At 41.5% G+C, this 18,140-nt stretch overlaps 1 protein-coding gene across 2 annotated transcripts in view; it reads right to left on the reverse strand.

Moving 5' to 3' along the window:
* Positions 1–1,178: 1,178 nt before the first annotated feature.
* The window catches only part of Slk (STE20 like kinase), a 59,387-nt gene continuing 42,425 nt past the window's right edge, over positions 1,179–18,140 (reverse strand). For both annotated transcript variants that reach the window (XM_021151432.3, XM_021151431.2), the window contains 6 exons: positions 10,797–10,926; positions 9,885–10,009; positions 8,955–9,143; positions 8,586–8,711; positions 7,389–7,502; positions 1,179–4,486 (listed from right to left, as the gene is read on the reverse strand). In XM_021151432.3, coding sequence (XP_021007091.1) covers positions 4,340–4,486; positions 7,389–7,502; positions 8,586–8,711; positions 8,955–9,143; positions 9,885–10,009; positions 10,797–10,926 — 831 coding nt within the window. In that variant the 3' untranslated portion in view covers positions 1,179–4,339. The remainder of the gene's footprint in view (positions 4,487–7,388; positions 7,503–8,585; positions 8,712–8,954; positions 9,144–9,884; positions 10,010–10,796; positions 10,927–18,140) is intronic.

Here is an 18,140-nt window from a genome sequence, read left to right on the forward strand (position 1 = left end):
TGTAACCTGTAAGATGAAAAAATCATTTCAACTGTAAAATTTTCAATTAAAGGTTTTTTTTTTCTTTTTTAATGTGTGTTTAATCATGTGAGAAAGTTAGTTTTAAAAAGGCTCCGGGTTACACAGGTCTGATTGTGACACTGTTTGTCACAAATGGAAGAGGTGACTGGTGGTAGTTTAGACCCGGCCTTCAGCATTGGATCACCGAGATCTCTAAAGGCAGACTTTTAAAAGCTACCACCTCAATCTGGACACACCAGACAAAGCACTTTGTTTTCTCTAAGTTCCCTGAAAGCTAAACACATAGACAACAAATTAGAAGCTTCTTTGCAATTAATTTATGACTGGAAGCCAAGTATAGAGATGAAGATGTCTTATCTTGATTATTATTAATGATTAGTCAGGCCTAGGAAATGTTCCCTCGTTACTAGACTTTACGAAGACATCATCTAAAAGTCTTCATAGAGTCGTACACCCAGAAGAAATGGGAGGAAAGTCTAACTGTGCTACCTTCTCCAGGAAAAAAAAACACACACACACACACACACACAAAAAGAAGGATAGCAGCCATGAGCCATGTCTCCGGCTGGAGACCAGTGGATGTGAGCTGCTTTGTTTCACTCGGAGAGCGAAAGAGATCAGGATGAGCTCAACAGCACACAATGCTCTGAGATTAGAAAATGACATCAGCAGCTCCCTCCAACCAAGCTGCACCCAGGCCGAGCAAGGCAGCCGCCAGCACCTACTGAGTGGAGGGGGTTTTATCATATGATTTTTCATCAATTTGAAACAAATAATCTATCCCAGGGAGAAAAGAAGGAAATAAAAGTACACACACCCAACATGGCCACATAGACACTTTAAACATCTCCAAAGGAGGAAGGTACATATTGGAAGGTACTTACCTGCCAGGTAAAAGTTACATTTGTCAGTAATGAGAGGGAGCGGGGAGGGGCTGGAGGAGGGGGAGGGGAAGGAGAGGGAGGGAGGGAGGGAGGGAGGGAGGGAGGGAGGGAGGGAGGGAGGGGGAGGGGGGGGAAATCAATGATAAACATAGAAGGTCAGAAGACTGGGAAGATGAAAAGTTTAAAATATAACTAGAACCAAAAGCTACAAAGTGTCTCAGGCAGGATAACCTCATTTTTAAGATTTTAAATTAAAAAGAAAATTCCCCAAAATAGATTAAGAAATAGCTTTATTGTTTGACAATCCCATGATTGAAAAGGCATGTTTCTGATCCCAAATAGACAAGAAGCGTAATGTGAAACAAAATTCTCCTTGAAAACTTAGCTGGTGAACTTATTACACTGCAAACAATCACGTTTTTAAGCTGCAGCCAACATTTGAAGAAACTGGTAACACTCTACTCCAAGCTCTGTAGCAGAAATTTTAAAGCGTTATTAAAACCATGTCAGCCAAAGAAGGGTACGGCAGAGACATCAACTGTTGCCTCTGACTGAAGAGAAACATCAAAATCACCACCCCGCATCCTACACAATCACCGCGCAGAGAGGACCAGAAGGCTCTCAGAGAGCTGATGCTCTCGTCTTCCACTGCAGTTCTAGGTGTTTCATTCTGCAATGTTTCTAGCTATTAATTTGGCCGAATTTGGCTTCTTAGAAGAGTCTTTGTCATTTAATAAGCACAGTGTAGAATGGGGGAAAGTATGAGGGTAGGAGGGACCTGGAAGAGTACAAAAGACAATCGCTTCTGAGACTTGCTGATGCTCGAGAGATCAGAGAGCCCCCATGGGCCTCGTGTGCCTGAGAAAACACTGTGGAGAGGTAGCTCTGGTTCTGCTCCCTGCTTAGGTACAACTTGCCATGTCCTGTCAGGTGAGACGCTTCCAAGATTCTCAGCAACCTAAAAACACTCCAAATGTCCTCCTCACACACAGGAAAGGTAAGAAAGAGCTTAATATGACTCCACCCAAAACAGCTAATTCAGCGACCCACAGCCTGAGCCTCAACAGGGTTAGGGAGGAAGCCCTGTTACTAGGGCTCTAGGAGCTGGACCTGCAGAGGCGAGGAGGAGGAGACATGTCCACAGCATGCAGGGAATGGGGAGGTGACTGCTGACAAATTCCTTTATGCGCTGCATGGCACATTCTGCCACAGCAACTGAGCGACCTAATCAGGAATGGGCTGACTGTATGAATGGATGCCTTTGCCCCTCAGCCCCTCCCCACCTATACTTCATGCAGGGAAGAACAGTCACTATCATCTACCTGGTTTAAGGCCTGAGGAGTAGAAACAGCGCGTTCTGTTACAAAACACTTCCTATCATAACCTGAAGTGCTGAGATGGGTGTGCTCCCGTGACAGTCCCTGCACACACAGGAAGGCAGCCATGCTCGGAAGAAAACTCCAAGCAGGAGCAGGGAATCTAGAGGGCAGGCTTCAGGGAGACACCCTTTTCCTCCCTCCCAGACACAATGCTCTAAATGTCAAGGAACAGGAAGGGCAGATATTCAGATCAAATCATGTCTAAATTACCTGAATGAAACTGAAAAGAAAACCCACTGACTGAAGAATTAATTTGTAAAAATTCAAAGGAGAAAGTGGTATGAGAGCCTTCCTCCCCTCTCCCTCTTCAAATAAATCATTAAATACACTAGGTAACATAATACCATCTTTTATCATAACAATATAAACGATTTCCATCATCATCCTGAATATTACTTTATAAAGATATATATTTAAAGGCTTTCAAACAGTTTTCAACCCAGCATCTGAAAATAAAGCATTATGAATTCTGTATATAGTAACACATTCATGTGCTAAGTGTATGAATTTACAACCATACATTATATATGTATATATTTATATATTTATATAAAAAACAAAGTTGGCTAAAAGTTAAGGCTACCTACAAGGTTGTCCAGAAAAATTATGCTTGTCAAAATAATTATAAAATTAAAATTACACATGCATTTTTAAACCATCTAACCAGCTAGAGCTCAGCATGTGAAGTTTCAAACGAACGGCCAGAAAGCTCTACAGACATCTACGGTTCTTACATGAACTGCTGCTCCCACATTACACTGAGACTTCTACTTTTCACCAACCTCAAAATGTAACTAAATACTGGTAACAATTTGGTACCCAGCACTCTTAGGAGAGAACAGGTTGCCAATGGCAGGCAGTGAGCATCGTTTACAAATGTGCTGTTTATAACACTGTTGACCTGACATGTGGCTGAGATTCTGAACTTCAAAAGGAATTAAGAGTGAACATTTCATCAACAATCACATGTACCAGCAACCACATAATAGAGATTTCAGGCTTTTCCTACCCAAAATAATTAATTTAAACATGGAATAAAATCAAACCAAAATGCACTTGAATAACCTCATTGGAAACAACCCAGTGTCACTTTGGGTGTGTGCCTGATATGAAAGAAAATCCGTTGTGGACAAACACTGCTGAGACTAGCTTCAGAACTGTAGCTGTGACTGCAGCTCAGGCTGAGCTCTTGGTGATGGCAGAACTCCCTGAGCTGTGGTATCTCTCAGAGAGTAAAGAGGCTCAACAACTCACATGTTAAAGCCAGTTCTCCCATCTTCCCAGGCTTTGTACACCATCTGTTTTAGGATGTAATTTTCTACGGAATGGTAATATAAGCAAGTTTTTAAAACAGTGATGTCAGTGAGAAGGGGACTTTGTTCCTCTTGACCAAATGGAAAGCCCCATTTTACATATGTTTAAAATTTAGTGTTTTAGGCACTATCTTAATAAAATTAGCACCTTAATAATTAGGTCCTACCCACACAGGCTAATGTTTGCAACAAATTATTGAAATAACTTTTCTCTTTTAAAAGATTTTGATCCTGTTTAGTGATAAAAATATATCTATGTACTGAATCAATAATGTATTCTCTAACTCATGGCTTTTTAAAAATAAGAGTTGGTTTACCAAAAGAAAATTATTCCAATTCTATAGCAGAGTCCTTTCTATAGAATTTAGCATCATTGAGAAATCAGGTAAAACAATATTTATTAATACTTAGTGATGTAACAGATATATTTTCCAAATAACTTTAAACATTATGTCTCTGGCAGTTTTCAATAACAGTGTCTAAAGAATACAATATTTAAGGTCAATATACAAAATCACCTTAGGGAATTACCGCGAGATGCTACGTCGCCAACATGGCCGAGCATCTGTCTTAGTTCGTCTGCCCTTCATCTTTGTTTAACAATAAAATTCAAGAAAGAAATTTTAAAAACCACCAAGAAGATGAAGCAGGTGATTGTCTTTGTAGTCATACATACTGTGGAAGATGAAGAGAATAAATGATGTACTTAGAAGCCAAATCCAGATGAGGACACTTGCTGTTGCTATGACCCAGTGGAATGTAAGGTGGGAATAGGGTAGAATTTAGAGATCCGGCTCTGTGCTGATGGATTAAGACATTCGGACTCCCCAGTCATTTTAAAGAACACTTCCTGTTCCTGCAGTTTCCTGGCAAACTCTTCTTCCAGTGTCTTAAGAGGGGAAGAGAGACAATTATGCACCGTTTTACATCGTACATAGAATTTATTCTGACAACCGAGAGATGGACCAGTTCAGTTCCTAGTACCTATACTGGGTGGCTCACAACTGCCTGTAACTCCAGCTCCCGAGATCTGATAGTCTCCACAGGCATCTGCACTCACACCCAGATGCAAATGCATATGCATAACTTTTTAATCTTAAAATAACCAAAAATAAAAACAAAGAATTTCTAGCCCCAAACATTTTATTCAATACTTAAGACCACATACTTTGCAATAGCCCCAGGTTCAAGATTAAGATCAGTTCTTTCCAACAGAAGAGGGTCCCTACCTAACTTATCTTGTTGGCAAGGCATGTGAGCATCACATGTAAGCATGCAGACTGTGACACCTTTTAGTAGGTGCTATCTGCTTTTTGTGTCAGCTACTGACATGCATGTCTTTCTTCCACACTGAACGACAAGCTGCATAAACCTAAGATCTAAACTATATCCCCCCCCCCCCCAGAGTTTTGAGTGGGATTAGGTCACAAGAGCAGAGCCCTCCAAACAGGATTACTATTCTTTTAAGGGGCAAGCAGAGAGTTCTTCTCACCAAAACATGGCCATGCAGAATTCCAGACATGGACTTCTGAAGCCTTCATCTTATAATATTTTGTTATAGTGAACTGAATGGATGGTATCAGGGACTGGAATAAGTCATTTAAAGAAAAGTGCTCTTATTCAGGTTGAAACAAAGCACAAGAAGGTTCCCCTGAAGAGGCAGAGCATGAGCGTGGCCATGAAGCAACGGTTAACTCACAGGCAGGACAGAGAATGTATGCCAGACAAGACAAGCCGGAACAGTGACACTGGCACAGAAGTTGTAGGAAGAACACAGTCTATGCACACTGCAGCATACTAAGTGAGAAAGCTTACAGCGCACTGTGTCACTGTGAACACTTCAAAGTCACACCGATGGAACTCACGATTTATCAACATCTCTTCAGATGTTCAGGATAAATACTCTGGTGAGAGCAGGCAAATGAGAATAAGGAGAGGAACTAAAGACAGAACCCATGAGGACATGGTGAGCAAGTGCAGCAACAGGAGAGAGAGTGGAAAGGAGTCACAGTTAACACCTTGCTGAATGCTAAGTGCTGCAGATTTCTAACCTGTGTGAGACAGGATGTCACTTAGGAGAGAGGCTGTGGAAAGCACATTTCCTGTTGGTAAGGTCACAGGAGGGAGGGAAGGGGAGATGACCACTGAACTCAATCTGATGGCGGCTGAGTTGACATTCTTCTATCAGCTTCAACAGGGGTACATTAATCACTTAGACTGTGCCAAGAATTCTAATAGCAAGCGTCAGATCAGTGAACAGAGATAAACTCCCTGTTTCAATGGGGCTTATATTCTCATGGAATACAACAGAAGAGAAACAGATCTGGTGGCAAAGAATGGGAAAGAATATAACACAGAAAACCAAATAAATAAGCCAGGACACAGAAAGCTGAGGTGGGAATCAAAGATAAGGACCTCACACACAGGGGGAATTAGACAGGGAAGTCAGGGCACCCAGAAGACAATGAATTAAATGAGAGGGCAAAGTTCACACTGGTAACAAAAACCAGTGGGCTGGGTGCAGTGGGCACGCCTGCATCTCAGTACTGCTAAGCCCAAGGCAGGAGAATTGAAAGTTTGAGGCCAGCATGAGACACAAGCAAACCCTGGCTCAAAACAGTAATAATAATAGCTCCAGTGAACAGTCCTAGCAATATAAGCACCTGTGGCCTCAAGCCCTGAGACACTGCTACACACTCACTCACTCCTTCAACTGGTTTCCCATCTTCTTTTTGAGACTGGGTTTCATGAAGCACAGGCTAACCTTGAATTCATCGTGTAACCTTGAACTTCTGATCCTCTTGCCTCTATCTACCAAGTGGTACACACCTGAACACTGAACACCATGACAAGCAAGCCCCCAACTGAGTCATATCCCCAGCCCTTAACTTTCTTAATAACCTTGATTAGAAGACAGTATCAGGGAAAATTGAGCCTACAAATAAATATTAAATGTCAAAATTATTCAGAACAAGCAGCGAGAAGCCTTACCTTTATGGCCTTTGTGACTTTATGCCCTCAATCAATACACACTAGCTTTTAAAAGTTTAAATTGTCTGCTATACAACCTATGTCAGTTTTGAACTGTGGTTAAAACAAAGCCTGACACCTCTAGAAAACCTCTGGCACATAGTAAAAGCTAAGTACACATTTGCATGGGTGAAGAGTCACTGAGATGTACTCCAGGCTGGAAACCCATGAAAAGCAAGGCTGATGTCACAGAGATGTGAACTGTAGAGTGACAGCCAGACACAATGGTTAGCCAGTGCAATCAGGCCAGCAGGGGAGGCCGTTACAAACAAGGGAAATGGAGGGAAAGCGGAACCAAGCCATTCTTCTGTCTCATATCTTAAATGTAGTTCACCTGTTACTGTGGCTCCAGCTGACGCCTGCAGACTGGTCTCCCCCCTAATGCCCTAGTCCCTGCACTGCCTGTGAGGAGAACTATTTGTAATTTTCCACATGTAATAACTCGTCCCATTCCTTTCCAGCCTACCCACCTGCCTCACAAGTTCTATCTTGTGCTCCATACCGCAGCCAGCTTCTACCTCTTCAGCCTCCTCACAGACTCACAAGCTCTGCCGCCTGCATCCTGTTCTAGCCTACCCCTCAACAATGATCCCAACCTGCACTCACTGCTCCTGAGATCCTCAACTTTGGGAGCAGTGATGCTGTCCTTTCATCTCTGCATCCATCCGTGCCACTGTGCCTGATACAAAGCAGTGAAGGACCAGTAAGAAGCAGGAGAGGCATGGCCCGCACACAGCAGTGCAGTGCAGCTTTAACGTTACCTTCTTCCTGGGCCTCAGCTTCTCTCTCCACTCCTTCAGCTCTTGGCTGTGCTCCTCATCCAACTCCTTCAGCTTCTGAGTCTCATGCTCAACCAACAGGTGGCATTTTTCATTCTGAAAATAAAGTTGGGATTACATTTTTTTCACATCAATGAAGCAATTTTTTTCTCCCTGAGAAAGGGTTTCTCTGTGTAGCCTGCCTCTGCCTCCCAAGTGCTGGGAGCATTTTTTAACAGATACAATTTCTTTCAAAGTAGCAAATTACTTGCTAAACATCATGCTGTTATGGAAATGGCTCAGTGGGTAAGAGCGCTGACTGCTCTTCCGAAGGTCCTGAGTTCAAATTCCAGCAACCACATGGTGGCTCACAACCATCCGTAACGAGATCTGGCGCCCTCTTCTGGAGTGTCTGAAGACAGCTACAGTGTACTTACATATAATCAATAAATAAATCTAAAAAAAAAAAAAAAAAAACCAACTAAGTGCCAAAAGTTGTAAAATAGTCTGTTTTATAAGTGTATAAATACCTTCATTTTCTTGAAAGTTTATTATCTTCTTGCAAAAATACTAACTATCATATAAAGGGCTAACATAACATATAAAAAGGACTTAAGGAGAAATACTTTAGGCCTTGGCAGTTCTAGTTGGCAAGATCTGGAACTGGTAAGCATTCTTCCCAGTAAAGTAACCAACACCCAGAGCATCAAAACAGCCTCTTTCTCTCTAGGAGTGCGAGCGAGCGAGCATTCCAGGCACTCTGCACGCAGCATCAACTCCAAACTGTCCTCTCTAAGTCTAAATCAGCATGGTACTACTGAACAAAATTTTCCAAAGGTTTACTTTTTCAAGAAACAAAAACAAACCAAAAAAAAAAAAAAAAAAAAACCCAGCCACATCCTTTTAAATGGAAAAAAAATAAATTCAGCATCTTAAAATTAACATGCTGTCGTCACTTAATACTAGAAGGCATATTCAACACTTTCAAAGACTAGTTCTCAGGTTGTAATTTAGCTACGTTGTTTACATTCATCTTGGTTACATGAAGTAACAACAAGGGACTATGGCACTACACAGCTCTTCTTGTGGGTCTACACGGTCAGCACAAGCTAACAATTCTAGCCTTTTCTCCTCATCAGCCATCAGCAGCAAATGTTGCCCTGCCCCTGCACATCCTTATTGCCAGCTCCTGAGCCTAACCTGCAGCTGGTGCAGTTCCCGAACATTGGCTTCACACTGCAACTGAAGATCCCGCATTTGGCTCTCATGTTTTTGATGCTGAGCCATTCTCTCATTTTTCTGTCTCTTTTCTTCTTGTGCAGCAAACTATAAATAAGAAAAACAAAGCAATAATTTAGTTAGTCTGACTGCAAAAGCTGTCCAACTTATCTCACCCCATGCTCTAAGCTCTGTCATGAGAGAACACGCTTTGCCCTCTATGGTCTCAAATAAGGACGACTAGTTGGTCTATAGCATGTACCCTGCCCCATCCCAGAAAGTTCAAGTAAATACTTTTAAAAGGTCATTCAAAAGTGTTAAACCCTGAAAAGGAAACTCATGTTTAAATACCTGTTTAATTTTTTCACGGTCCTGGTCTGGTGTGGCTGTTGAGTTGATTCTCAAACTTTTTTTAAACATGGCCATTCGTGTCTTGGCTTCACTTCTTTGAATCTTGGGCAGTCTCGCTCGTTCCTGAGTCTGTCTGTTTTTCAATTCTTCAATAAGTCGTTGATTGTAGCGCTGCATTTGCTCTGTTTCCTGAGAGGGATTGACACAGATGTAAACAGTGCAGTGATAACTTAACTCTCAGAACCCACAGCATGTTCTAAGACAGCATTCATTACTGTCATCCTCCCCCACTGCATGATGAGCAACAACATACTAGGCAAAAATAATTTATAAGAAAAGTTATTAGATGACAGCAGTGTTACAGCAAAAACTTTTTCCCAATTTCAGGACGACATGTATGGTGGTTTGAATATGCTTGGCCCGGGGAATGGCATTATTAGGAGGTTGCTGGAGTGGGTATGGCCTTGTTGGAGGAAGTGTGTCACTGTGGGCATGGGCCTCATCCGAGCTGCCTGGAAGTGTCTTCTCCTAGCTGCCTTTGGAACAGGAGGTGGAATGGAACTCTAACCTCTGACCTGCAAACCAGCCCCAATTAAAGTTGTTCTTTATAAGAGTTGCCTTGGTCATGGTGTCTGTTCACAGCAGTAAAACCCTAACTAAGACAACATGTTATTAAAATATTTGAATCACAACTGTAATCAGGGAGGAAGATAGGCAAGAAGATTATAATTTATAAGGTCTTTAAACCACTATATAATGAACAAAAATGTTATCAAAATAAAGCATAATCAATTTCTCAAAACTCAATGAAATTTAGGGTAAAAGATAGAAATAAAGCCAAGAATCCATCTCTAAGAAATTAAACTTCACAATGAAATAACTTTTGAAGTACAATGCACAAAGCAGCAAAGGACGTTCCCTTTCATTCACCTTCTCATGGCGTTTTAGCAGCTGATGTCTCTGCATGAAATACTGATCTTTAAGCTGCTGTTTAAGCAGCTGGTGCTTCTCTTGTAAATGTCGCTCTTCAAGCTCCCAAATTGCGGCTTCTCGAGCTACAAGGAAGTAGTTTTCAAAATGTCACTCAGTTCTTTTAACTAATGTCCAACGCTCTTCATTTTTAAATAAAGTATATATAAACTACTTTATATATACTAACTTATACACACAAATTGATATTCTAAGGTATAAAGAAAATATTACTGATATAAAATAGCACTTATCATCACATTTTATTTTGTTTTAATGTCCTAAACTAAGAATGTCCTACCAAGAATGCCAAAATCCTACATTAAAAAGAAAGAAAAAAACAAAACTAATCTGTTAGGAGGAATAAGGACTTAAAATTCCATCCTACCATCTCCTCATTTTATATGTGTGTGTGTATACACACACACACACACACACACACACACACACACACACACACACATATATATATATATAAAATCACATCAGTAATTATAAGGCATAGTGAGTATATAAAATTATTCAAATAGATTTCTAGCATTACCCACAAGGAAATATTTTTTGTTGGGTTGTTTGCCTTTTGTTGGCTGGCTGGTTGGTTGGTTTGGAGGGGGTTATTTTTGAAGTGCTAAGATAAGACAGGCTCTTAAATCCAGGGCACCATCTATACACAAGTCCATACACTACCACTGAGCTACATCCCAGTTCATGTTATAAGAATACCTTTATAGACACTTCTACTATATTTCATGAGAACGTCTTACGTATAACTTTATCTTTCCCTCTGCCACCCAAGCAAAGGCAAAGCATCCAAGCCTTTGCAGTATTTCTGAGGCACTGACTTGTGTGCACACACTGTGGGCTCCCACATACCTCTCATGAGCTGCTGCTTGTTATTCAGGCATTCTCTCTCAATATTGGCCAACTCTGCCTTCTGCTGCTGGATAATCTTTTTCAGAGAACCATCTAACTCTTGTTGTTGCTTCTGAACAAATTCTTGTTCCTAACAGACATGGTCAACCATCTGTTAATACAGAGCTACTGAATTAAACATCAATTATCAATATAATAGTTATGTATTCGGTTATCTATGTATTAGTGGTTAGTGGCGTTTCTTTCTTCTTCTCTTTTGAGGAATGGTAATAGAGACTGATTCAGGCCTTGTGCATGTCAGGCAAGTATTCTGGCAGTGAATATACATATATATCTCCTTACAAGATTTCTAAGTGAAGTTTATAAATCTGGTGAGATTTAAAAAAAAAAATCACTAAAATTATATTGTACAGATACAACACAAATGTATTAGTTAAACAACACTAATTTATAAAGCACTAGAACGTACAACATTCTAAATTCACTATTAAAAACGATAAACATAGCCGGGTGTGGTGGCGCACACCTTTAATCCCAGCACTTGGGAGGCAGAGGCAGGCGAATTTCTGAGTTCGAGGCCAGCCTGGTCTTCAAGTGAGCTCCAGGACAGCGAGGGCTATACAGAGAAACCCTGGCTCGAAAAACCAAAACCAAAACCAAACAACAACAAAAAAAAGATAAACATAAAAAGTATACATCCCGTTCATAATTAAAATGCTCTGTTTCACTAACAGCTTTGGGAAAATATGAAAATTCCAGCTTCTGAAGCTGAATGTCTCCTGCACTGTAGTATAACTGAGTGTCTGCTGCACTGTAGTATAACTGAGTGTCTGCTGCACTGTAGCATAACTGAATGACTGCTGCACTGTAGTATAACTGAGTGTCTCCTGCACTGTAGTATAACTGAGTGTCTGCTGCACTGTAGTATAACTGAGTGTCTGCTGCACTGTAGCATAACTGAGTGTCTGCTGCACTGTAGTATAACTGAGTGTCTGCTGCACTGTAGCATAACTGAGTGTCTGCTGCACTGTAGTATAACTGAGTGTCTGCTGCACTGTAGCATAACTGAGTGTCTGCTGCACTGTAGCATAACTGAGTGTCTGCTGCACTGTAGCATAACTGAGTGTCTGCTGCACTGTAGTATAACTGAGTGACTGCTGCACTGTAGCATAACTGAATGACTGCTGCACTGTAGCATAACTGAGTGTCTGCTGCACTGTAGCATAACTGAGTGTCTTCTGCACTGTAGCATAACTGAATGACTGCTGCACTGTAGTATAACTGCGTGTCTGCTGCACTGTAGTATAACTGAGTGTCTGCTGCACTGTAGCATAACTGAGTGTCTGCTGCACTGTAGTATAACTGAGTGTCTGCTGCACTGTAGCATAACTGAGTGTCTGCTGCACTGTAGCATAACTGAGTGCCTGCTGCACTGTAGTATAACTGAGTGTCTGCTGCACTGTAGCATAACTGAGTGTCTGCTGCACTGTAGCATAACTGAGTGTCTGCTGCACTGTAGTATAACTGAGTGTCTGCTGCACTGTAGCATAACTGAGTGTCTGCTGCACTGTAGTATAACTGAGTGTCTGCTGCACTGTAGCATAACTGAGTGTCTGCTGCACTGTAGCATAACTGAGTGTCTGCTGCACTGTAGCATAACTGAGTGTCTGCTGCACTGTAGTATAACTGAGTGACTGCTGCACTGTAGCATAACTGAATGACTGCTGCACTGTAGCATAACTGAGTGTCTGCTGCACTGTAGCATAACTGAGTGTCTTCTGCACTGTAGCATAACTGAATGACTGCTGCACTGTAGTATAACTGCGTGTCTGCTGCACTGTAGTATAACTGAGTGTCTGCTGCACTGTAGCATAACTGAGTGTCTGCTGCACTGTAGTATAACTGAGTGTCTGCTGCACTGTAGCATAACTGAGTGTCTGCTGCACTGTAGCATAACTGAGTGCCTGCTGCACTGTAGTATAACTGAGTGTCTGCTGCACTGTAGCATAACTGAGTGTCTGCTGCACTGTAGCATAACTGAGTGTCTGCTGCACTGTAGCATAACTGAGTGTCTGCTGCACTGTAGTATAACTGAGTGTCTGCTGCACTGTAGTATAACTGAGTGTCTGCTGCACTGTAGCATAACTGAGTGTCTGCTGCACTGTAGCATAACTGAGTGTCTGCTGCACTGTAGCATAACTGAGTGCCTGCTGCACTGTAGTATAACTGAGTGTCTGCTGCACTGTAGTATAACTGAGTGTCTGCTGCACTGTAGCATAACTGAGTGTCTGCTGCACTGTAGTATAACTGAGTGTCTGCTGCACTGTAGTATAACTGAGTGTCTGCTGCACTGTAGTATAACTGAGTGTCTGCTGCACTGTAGTATAACTGCGTGTCTGCTGCACTGTAGTATAACTGAGTGTCTGCTGCACTGTAGTATAACTGAGTGTCTGCTGCACTGTAGTATAACTGAGTGTCTGCTGCACTGTAGTATAACTGCGTGTCTGCTGCACTGTAGAATAACTGAGTGTCTGCTGCACTGTAGCATAACTGAATGACTGCTGCACTGTAGTATAACTGAGTGCCTGCTGCACTGTAGTATAACTGAGTGTCTGCTGCACTGTAGTATAACTGAGTGTCTGCTGCACTGTAGCATAACTGAGTGTCTGCTGCACTGTAGCATAACTGAGTGCCTGCTGCACTGTAGCATAACTGAGTGTCTGCTGCACTGTAGCATAACTGAGTGTCTGCTGCACTGTAGCATAACTGAGTGTCTGCTGCACTGTAGCATAACTGAGTGTCTGCTGCACTGTAGCATAACTGAGTGTCTGCTACACTGTAGCATAACTGAGTGTCTGCTGCACTGTAGCATAACTGAGTGTCTGCTGCACTGTAGCATAACTGAGTGTCTGCTGCACTGTAGCATAACTGAGTGTCTGCTGCACTGTAGCATAACTGAGTGTCTGCTGCACTGTAGCATAACTGAGTGTCTGCTGCACTGTAGCATAACTGAGTGTCTGCTGCACTGTAGTATAACTGAGTGTCTGCTGCACTGTAGCATAACTGAGTGTCTTCTGCACTGTAGCATAACTGAATGACTGCTGCACTGTAGCATAACTGAATGACTGCTGCACTGTAGCATAACTGAGTGTCTGCTGCACTGTAGCATAACTGAGTGTCTGCTGCACTGTAGCATAACTGAGTGTCTGCTGCACTGTAGCATAACTGAGTGTCTGCTGCACTGTAGCATAACTGAGTGCCTGCTGCACTGTAGCATAACTGAGTGTCTGCTACACTGTAGCATAACTGAGTGTCTGCTGCACTGTAGCATAACTGAGTGTCTGCTGCACTGTAGTATAACTGAGTGTCTGCTGCACTGTAGTATAACTGAGTGTCTGCTGCACTGTAGCATAACTGAATGACTGCTGCACTGTAGCATAACTGAGTGTCTGCTGCACTGTAGCATAACTGAGTGTCTGCTGCACTGTAGCATAACTGAATGACTGCTGCACTGTAGCATAACTGAGTGTCTGCTGCACTGTAGTATAACTGAGTGTCTGCTGCACTGTAGTATAACTGAGTGTCTGCTGCACTGTAGCATAACTGAGTGTCTGCTGCACTGTAGTATAACTGAGTGACTGCTGCACTGTAGTATAACTGAATGACTGCTGCACTGTAGCATAACTGAGTGTCTGCTGCACTGTAGTATAACTGAGTGCCTGCTGCACTGTAGTATAACTGAGTGTCTGCTGCACTGTAGCATAACTGAGTGACTGCTGCACTGTAGTATAACTGAGTGTCTGCTGCACTGTAGCATAACTAGAACAAGAGTAAGAAAGAAGCTCCTTTTATGAATGGAGGCAACAAAGAAACACAGGTTATCACAATCTTTGACCCTATTTTTCTAAGAAATGAAACAAGGAAGAAATCCCACAGCTGCACCAACAGAGGAGGGCAGAGCTTATCACCTATAACCTGTGTCTAAAGAGACTTAGTGAGAAACAGTGCACAGCAGCCGTAGGGGAGTAAGAGACACCTATGAACCTACACACAAAACTCTTAACAATAAAGGAATTCTACCAAAACATTTCAGACTCACTAATTCACTCAATAAATATTTATTGAATTTATGCTTTAAAAAAAAAGTAAGTATGGATCTATGCCCCTTTGGCAATAACAGAAGATGGTGTTTAATGCAAATGATACACAAATAAAAACTGGGTTTACATTTTACAATACTTAATCCATAATCCTATTCTCATGCATCCAGGAAACAATCAAGTCCCAACTCTATTTCAGAACTATTCTTTGGTACTTAGACAGAGTAGGACAAGAACTGGATCACTACCAGCCTGATCTAACGATCAGGCACACAGGCTGGCAAAGCTCCTCCAAGTGTTGGCCGATGGCACTGCCTCTGGAGTTGGTCATTTCAGGCTGTTGTGAGAGTGTCATGTGGAGTTGCAAATGTTACCGCATTTTCATCTGCGGCATCATGTATGTTTTATTATAAATCTAAACACACAATAGCAGAAAGACAGGTGAGTGAACTGTGTCTATAAAACACAGTTAGCTACTCGACCATAGCAACCTACGTAACTATCACAGCCTAAAAGCATCTATTTATGTAATCATCTAGATTAAAGTCTCTAGGTTTTATTGAAGAATTCTAAGATCTGCACGCCACCTATGAAGCAGTTAAAATAAACAACAAATCGACTCAAGCTCCCTCTTCTCCTAAAGCAATTATTTGCATTAAAATACTGTTTCTTTCATCCTCGATGCAAATGTCTACATGCAAACCTGCTCAGTAAACATTTGACCTGAAGGTACAGTGAGGAGTTTCTATTGGTTAAGATGCTATCATTGGGTTGCATAATAGATGTTTAAAAGATCTGCATCAACAGCTTAACTAGTGTATATGTCAACTTGACATTTAGACTCAGAAGTCAGATATCAAACCATAGACCCATGCAATAAACATGTGAAAGCAAAAAGGTAAGCACAGGCCATGCTACCAAGTGCATGTCAGCTGAGAGCAAAGGACATGCTCTAAGTCCATGTCAGCTTCTCTATGCAGTTCGTAGCCATGCTGCTGTACTCAAGATCTGGATTCCACAAGGTGGGAGCTCAGTTCAAAGAGACTTTCTTGAGGTACTTAGTACAGTGCTAGGTACAGGTTGACTCAGTACATGCCAGGTACAATCAATCAAAGCACACCAACCTATTGGTCCCAAGTGCCAATAATCCTGAATCATTAGTCCTTTATGGCAGTGCCACATTAAAAAGAATTTTTTTAGGTTTATTTACTTTACATATGTGTGTGTGTGTGTGTGTGTGTGTGTGTTGCCTGTAAGTACACACATGCACAGTGTGCATGCTTGATACCCATGGAGGTAGCTAGAGACATTTGGATCCTCTAGAACTGGAGCTACAGATGATTGTGAGCTGCCCTTTGGAGACTAGGCAACAGAGCCCGGAGGCTCTGAAAGAGCAGCAAGTGCTCTTAACTAGTAAGCCATCTCCCCAGCCCAAGTGGCAAACTTCTGAAGGCTCAAAACTAACCACAGGAAAACCAAAGCTGGAAACAAAGGGCTCACAAACTAAGGAAGGACTCCGAAATGAAGAGCAATGGTTAAGATGGCCATCCAGACGGGGCGGAACAGGTCCTGTGCTGCCTCAGAAGACAAAATAAGGACTAACAAGTCCAAGTCAAGGTAGGCAGGGCTAAAGTGCAGTGTGGGCGTGCTTCCTGACCGGAGGTAGCAAGCAATCAGGTTGACTCACAGCTGACTGAGCAAGCAGACAACACAGATCAGACACTAGGCAAATATTTTACATTTTTAAGAGCTAAACATTACTTGAAAAAGACCCTTAGACAGAAATTAATATACTTCTTTACTTCAAATAACTGTATTCAAATTTAGTATTATTGCCCATTCATTAAACTTATCAACTTCAAAATACATTTGTAGGGCAATTTGTAACTAGAAATTGCTCTTAGGAACAGGAACTAAGAGAAATTTCCCATTCTAAAACGTCTGCCTTTAAAACGCCTTTATGAGCTTAATCAGTGGAAGCCACAAGAACCAAAAACAAAAGAACCCAAACTTAGAAAGCCAAAGTCACTTCTAATAATGGCCTAATAAACTATAAAGTCAATGGCCTTTAAAAGTACAAGCTCAAGTTCCAATAAGTAATTTTATGTCAGTTAACCAATTGTAAGTATTAAAACTACAGCTTTGCATCTAAAAACTATCAGAAAAAGATTATGACAAATAAAACTATTTGTATGAAATTTAATCACTTACTCAACAAATTTACTCAGAAATGGTAATGATCAGAAAAGAAATTATAAATCATAATTTCTTGCTTTAAAAAGTATCTGCCAATTACTTTTTGAAATCTAATTTGAGAATGAGGAAAACAGAAACGGCTGAAATCAAGCTGTATTCTACCTGCTCCAGTTGTACATACCAAACATCGCAAACAAAAATTAACATGTTATATTAGCTAGCCTTTCCTAGGGCAACTGTGAGAAAGAATACAGTTTGGAATTTCAGACTTAATTTCAAACTACAGTAATAATAACAGTTTTACAATATTTATTATCATTGAGAATTTGAATGAATGGAGACAAGTTACACACAAGTAAAATCACTACTTTTACCATGGCTTTTCTGACCATATCCATAATTAGGACATCTAAATTATATACATAATCAAAGTGTCACTTCACACAAAGATAAAACTCTCATCACAGCATTCAATTTCTCACATGTGCAAAGTTGATAAAATTCTACCAGGAAGACACTTTCCTTTTCTTAAAAGCCACGACAATTTCTGTGGTGGGAAGGCAGAAAAACAGCCCTCCACTGCAGGTGCTCTGTGTCCAGCTCTGCTGCTGCTGTCACAGACCGTTTGTCTGCAGCAGATCACTAGTCTGTGCCCACATTCTGCATCTGGATAAAGGACACGAGGACCAGATGGGAACTCTCAGCATCACTGTTAACACAGAGTTTGTGCCAGACTACCATTACTGTTATTCCTGGCATCCACTCTTAGTGGTCTACATTTCAGTCAATGAAGTTAACAATGAAAGGCACATGTGAGTCAAAGAAAGCACAATAAGAGAAGGCACCTCCCACAGCACGCGGACTTACGTCCTGCATTTGGGCGTTGAACACTGCACAAGATGACAACTGAAAAGACTGAATCATGACCTGAGCAACACCCTGTGGATCAGAATACAATGCACCTCCCAGGTGAGAATACAGGTATCTGAATGGCTTTGTGTAAATGGACAGAATGTACAAATGTTGAGCTTTAGGCCTAGGCCAAATC

Source organism: Mus caroli, unplaced genomic scaffold (assembly GCF_978045245.1).
Source record: "Mus caroli unplaced genomic scaffold, Mus_caroli_1 scaffold_20, whole genome shotgun sequence".
Classification (NCBI taxonomy): Eukaryota; Metazoa; Chordata; class Mammalia; order Rodentia; family Muridae; genus Mus; species Mus caroli.